Source organism: Benincasa hispida, chromosome 3 (assembly GCF_027475165.1).
Source record: "Benincasa hispida cultivar pf3 chromosome 3, pf3_genome.v1.1, whole genome shotgun sequence".
Classification (NCBI taxonomy): Eukaryota; Viridiplantae; Streptophyta; class Magnoliopsida; order Cucurbitales; family Cucurbitaceae; genus Benincasa; species Benincasa hispida.
In genome coordinates this window covers 7193683-7199803 of record NC_143480.1, presented here as the reverse complement: position 1 = coordinate 7199803, position 6121 = coordinate 7193683, and the positions used below count along the sequence as shown (strand labels likewise).

Here is a 6121-nt window from a genome sequence, read left to right as displayed (position 1 = left end):
AATAATCCAACTCGGGACTTCCCGAACATCCATCCATCCATCCAGACATAATCGAGACTTAGGCCCTTGTCAAATTAAAACGACATACCGGGTGCTACATCGAACCTCCCATCGAAAGGGGCGCAATGCTGGCACACCCATGCCGTCCGACACCGTCCATGAGATATCATTCTCGATGGAAGACGTCAAAGACACTTGTCTTACAACGCTCGCCCACGCCATGACACATGCATGTGCCATGAGGTAGCTCACTTAGGCCACAGGACTCAGGGGTGGTGGAAAATTGACACCATGCCTCCCCCTCTAGTGCATTCTGAATATTTTCCTCTTTACCACCCATGTATATCAAATATGGCGAACTGTCACTCACCAACGTAGAGCGCTTGTCTGAACTTCGATTGACGTGAAATTCGACATGCTTGCATATCTTATCGATATGCATCTAACTCTAGAGCCGCTTGTCCAAACTCGCGACGAAACCCCACCTTTCGAGGTCATGGCACGGGGCCTTATTTGGCCCCTACGGAGCTTGTCACTGATACCACCGATCACACGATTGCGTGTCTTTTTGCTTAATGTTCAACGTGGCATACTTGCCCACTTATGTTGGTGTGTTGGATGATGCACCGTCCTCCTCGGTCACATCACAACACTTCTCTTGGCCCTCTGTCTTTACTAGATGTGTCGACACTCACGTGTCGCCACTACACTGTTTGCACAAGTGGGGTCACAATCTACTATCTCAAAGTTAGATTGTGACACAGGGCACAAATGTCGTAGCACTTGCACAACGTCGTGCCTCTCCTTGCTCGATTTCACCATTTTGTCTCCTGTTGCTTGTTAATTGCTCCATTTAAGCCTGAATTGCATCTGAAATGTCTCGACGGCTTCTTTTGCTCGATAATCTATCTAAGAACTAAAATAAATATTAAATTCTTAAGAACCAACATAATTTAGGCTGATACTTTTGACTTTTATCATTTTGGTATGTTTCAAGAGGAGATTTTGATTTTAGAATTTTGTGAAATTTTGTGGTATTTTACGTTTTAACTTAAATTTTTATTTTTTATTTTGGTTGTTGAGATCTAAGAATTGAAAAATTAAGAGAAATATGAGGGTCGCTATATGAAAATAATGAGAACATCTTTATAATTTATTTTAAAATTGGTTCTTTTCGAACTTAAAAAAACTTCAAGCAAATTGACCAATAGGAGCATTTTTTTAATGTTTTTAAAATTATGAAAGTTACTTTTGTCACGAGAAATTAACGGTTTTTGTTCAAATAATAACGGTGGAGGTATTTTTTTAACTTTTATTAAGGTAAGGGTATTTTTGAAATGTTTTGAAAGTTTAAGGGTATTTTTGAAACAAAACTTTAACAATTTTCATCCAAAACTAACAACAAGGATATTTTTTTTAACTTTTTTGGAAAGTTTAAGGTATTTTTGAAACTTTTGAAACTTCTTAGATATTTTAGACACAAAGTGTAAAGTTCAAAGATATTTTTTATAATTTAACCTTTTTTTAACTAAACCTTAAACCCTAATAATAATAGTCCACCAGCAGTTAGCCACATACAATATATCATATTATCATAAACTAAACATACTAACTTAATAAAAAAAATAATAATAAATAAATAAAACATACTAATAAAAAAAAATATGGGAGTGTACAAAATCTATATTTTAAAAAATTTATTTTCCTATTGTTAAAGATGGCGTGTCATCCTACCTGTGTTGCGTTGTTCTTGCGCCCTACGTCTGTGCAATGGGTGAGAGTCTGACTCTGAGAAGTGAGAAACATGAATAAATGAGAGGAAGACCATTATGATTTTATGAATGAATTTTCAAGTCTTCCTCAGAACTTAGATTGGAGGCAGCTCCATGATCAAATTACTTGATGCTTTCCCCTACCTTCTCTTATCCAATACTGCGCTCATCATGGGAAAACTTCCAATCAAGACCTAGAAGAACTTTGGACAATGATTCAACTTGCATTAGTTTAAAACTGAACATATCAGAGAAATCTCCCACCTCTGTTACCAGTAATCTCCACAGGAACAAATTCCGTTATTGAAATGGTGAAATCGACTGTTATCCCTCACAACTATCTCCCGCCCAACTATCTTTGAAATGAACTTTGTTGCCGTGTGACAGTCGGTACACACGCGTAAGTTCTTCGTCACACGAATTGTGGTCCCAACTGGCGTGTTAATGATACCAAACACAATGGCAAGCCTCTCACTATGGCTGCAAAGCAAGTATTTCTTTTGCTCCTCTTCCACATCATGATGAACCTCACTTGTATCTGGCACATACCCTTCTTTTTCCATCAGCTCCATTAGAACTTCCATGGCTTCTCTTATTTTCTCATAACAAGGATGAGATCTATCTCCAGCCATGAAAGCATGTACCTGGTTTTTAATTTCAATCCAGCTGCAGGCTGGCGTCTTTCTCATGCCTGTGCGCCTCAATGAAGCTCTCCATTTTGCTGCCTCTTTCCATTTCCTTGCAGCAGAATATATGTTTGCTAGTAATACATGAGCTCCTGTATTCTCTGGATCGACTTCGAGAATTCTATTAGCTACCTTTTCGGCCATATCGACATTTTTGTGAACTCGACAAGCAGACAACAATGTGGACCATATACTCCCAGTTGGTCCCATATGCATCCCACAGATAAAGTCATAAGCTTCCTCCAGCCTTCCAGCTCGTCCAAGGAGGTCTGAAACAGCAGCGTAGTGTTCCACTCCTGGAGCAATCCCAAAATCTGTTGTCATGCTATTAAAGTATTTCCAAGCTTCATCAACTAATCCGGCATGGCTACAGGCTGTTAATACAGCAATGAAGACCACATAATTTGGTTTTATTCCTTCTGTTTCCATTTGTTCAAATAATTCAATAGCATCAAGAGCATAACCGTGCAAAGCACATCCCATAATCATGGCAGTCCAGGATACCATGTCCCGTAACCTCATCCTATCAAAGATCTGCCTGGCCGTCCTAATGTTTCCGCATTTTGCATACATGTCAACGAGGGAACTTGCTATGAATATGTTGTCGTCAAAGGCATTCCTTATGATGTATCCATGGAGCTGCTTCCCTAGATGCAATGTTGTCAAGTGAGCGCAAGCTGGCAATATACTGGAGAAGGAATAACTCTTGGGCTTGATTTTAGCCATCAACATTTGGCGGAAAAGTCTCAGACCTTCATCAAATAGACCATTCTGCACACACCCTGCAATGATAGAATTCCATGAAATCCCATCACGTTTAGTCAAGAGACTAAATATCCGACAGGAATCTGCTACTCGTGTGCACTTTGCATACATATCAATTAAGCTGCTTGTAACATATATGTCTGCATCAAAACCCTGTCTTATGGCACATCCATGGATCTCTTTTCCTTTACCAATTTCTACATACTCCGCAATAAGAGGAAGTATACTGGACAAAGTAAAGGAATCAGGTTTCAAATTGGCATCACCCATCTCTCTAACCATCGTTAAAGTTTCTTCATACAAACCATTCCGAGCATTTCCAGCAATTACGGTGTTCCATGAGACAATATCCCTTTCAGGCATCATCTCAAAGATCTTTCTCACGCTGTCCTCACTTTTTGAATGAGAAATACCTCTGATTTGTTGCCTAAGATTGCAGGCTTCCAATTCACTATATTTATTTCTCAGTTTGTAGTCTATTTCAAGAACTTGTGCTTCAAACCCCCTGCTTCCCCAAGAAACATCATAATGAAATGCTTCAGTGTCACTCACTTTTCTCCCCTCATTACCAACTAAGACAGAGGCAGTTCTAACACTTCGTGTTCTTTTAGTCATTTCATCGAACACTTCACCTGTACCAAGCCTCTGCCTCCCACTCTCCTGCAGAAATCCCAGTTTCGAATACATATTCATCAACGCATTGCCAGTATACAAATCAAAATTCAAACCTACCTTTATGATGTACCCATGAACGGACTCCCCCAAATTCAAATCCACAAGCAATGCACAAGATTTTAGAACAGAAGGGAAGACATTGTGATCTGGGTATAGCCCAGAGGCCAACATTCCAATAAAAGAAGGCAAAGACTGATGAGGAAGGCCATGAGAAGTGTAGCAACGGATGATAGATTTCCAAGCAAGAGCTGGAGGGAACTGAAGGGTGTTGAAAAGACGGATTGAATCATGAAGAAGATTAATGTGGGAGTAGAGGGATAGAACAAGGGAAAGATTGGAAAGAGATGAAGCTTGAAATTTGAGAACCTGGGCGTGGAGTTGTTGAGCCTGTGATCTGGATTTGATGGATGTGGGATTCCTAAGGAGAGCTTTTACCAAAGCTTCAGTTGCAGTTCTCATACGTTAACGAAGTTCTATAGCTTCAGTTGGCATCCGTTGCTTTTCATTCTTCATTCTCATGCTTTTTCTTCCTTAAACAAGCACCCTATTATTGTTATTATTATTTTGAGCTCTAACAATAGGTCCTCTAATCTTAGTTGAATGTACATAATAATATATATATATATATATTAGTTCAATTATGTTCATATTTTGACAAAATTATGACAAACGTCAATACATTTAGACGTATATCATTAGCCAAAAGTGAGGTTCGAGTACTCCAATTACAATAAAACAATATATAATATGATAAAATTACATATAATATATTTTTAAAAATATCCATTTACACCCATAAATTTTAGGGTTGTAACCATCTAAATCCTGATTTTTTTAAAAAATAATGTTATTTTAATAATTATTAACAAAAATAGAGTTGGATTGAAATTATTGTAAAAAATAGGTGTATAAATCATATACCCGGTACACGATTACCCCAAAATCATGTATTCGGTACACGACTTCTTTAACCTAGTACGTGCAGACTGCTGCATGGACAGTCATGCAGCGTTGACCAGGTAATCGGCACAGAGTCCACGATTACCCGTACACGACTTAGTGGTCCCATAAACCCACGCAACCCGTTCCTCTTCCACCCATCCAAAGCTTTCTCCCTTTCTTCCTTCCTCACAATCGCTGGTCGCCAACTCCACCACTGTCCACCGATCGTCGTTGTCGTCTCCGATCTTCTTGCTACTGTCGCCGTGAGCCGATCTACCACCTGTCATCTCCAATCTTTTTACCGTTGTTGCCATCTGCCTTAGGTAAAGTTTTTTTTTTTCTTAATTTTTTCCAATATATGAATTTGTTCATAAAGAATAGAGATTGTTTCCTAGATCAATCATTTTATTTTCATTTGGGCTGAATTAAGTATATGATTCATGGATCTACTATTTTGTTTTTATTTAGACTGATTTAAGTGTATAATTTATAGATCTTAGATTTAAGTTGATTATTATTATTATTATTATTGAACTATTGAATTTATAAATTGGACTGTCAATCTTTTTAGATTTTTTGGGCTAATTTTTTTGGATTGATTTTGTTGAGCTATTTTTTGGATTGATTTCTACGATTTTGTTTTTAGGTTATCATAACTTGGATTTTGTTTTTAGGTTATCATACTAGTTGAATATCTATTATTTTGTTTTTAAGTTATCATAACTTGGATTTTTCATTCGAATTTGGGTTGATTTAAGAAAATATTTGGATTTCTTAAAAACAAGAAACAAATTTTTTGTCGTATTAACATATTTTTTGTCAACTATAACATTTATAAAAAATTAAGTAAATATGTCGATGCGTTCTAAAGATTTAGTCATTCTTGAACCTGGAAATGATGGAGATAATGATGTTGATGTTGAATTTATGAACTATTTGGAAACGATATAAGTGGGGAACATGATCTTGAGTTGGTACCGTCAGATATGTTCACTCAAATATATTGAGAAATTACTAATTCAACATGTGAACGAGGATCAACATTGGAGGAAAAGAGTAAACGTGTAGATAATTCTAGTTTAATATAAAAAGGAATGTTATTTAATACTAAAGAAGATTTACAACTTGCTGTCAAAAAATACTGCATGATAGAACACTATGAGATTGTTGTAGTGGAATCAAATCAAGATATTTGGTATGTGAGATGTAAACAGTGGAAGGATTGTTGTGACTGGAGGTTACGAGCGTGTCGGCATAAAACTCATGGGATGTTTAAAATCA

At 37.2% G+C, this 6121-nt stretch overlaps 1 protein-coding gene across 2 annotated transcripts; it reads right to left on the bottom strand.

Annotated features, from left to right (window-relative positions):
• Nucleotides 1-1613: 1613 nt before the first annotated feature.
• Nucleotides 1614-4480, bottom strand: LOC120081257 (Tetratricopeptide repeat (TPR)-like superfamily protein). Of its 2 annotated transcripts, none has more exons than XR_016528576.1 (2): nt 1917-4480; nt 1614-1788 (listed from the first exon to the last, which is right to left on the bottom strand). XR_016528576.1 is itself a non-coding variant. In XM_090312178.1 (2 exons), exons 1-2 carry the CDS (start codon nt 4355-4357, stop codon nt 2042-2044), a joined length of 2244 nt encoding a protein of 747 aa, XP_090168304.1. In that variant the 5' UTR covers nt 4358-4476; the 3' UTR covers nt 1614-2041. The 2 variants fall into 2 exon arrangements, 1 of the variants encoding a protein (XP_090168304.1); XM_090312178.1 differs by having other exon boundaries at nt 1614-3883; nt 3956-4476.
• Between the last annotated feature and the right edge of the window lie 1641 nt (nt 4481-6121).

Bases quoted from the DNA above. Each gene is read 5' to 3' on its own strand.
- LOC120081257 (XM_090312178.1), bottom strand. From the start codon at position 4,357: ATGAGAACTGCAACTGAAGCTTTGGTAAAAGCTCTCCTTAGGAATCCC. The intron at 3,884-3,955 runs GTAGGTTTGAAT...GGATTTCTGCAG, and splicing joins TTCATGGGTACATCATAAAG to GAGAGTGGGAGGCAGAGGCT.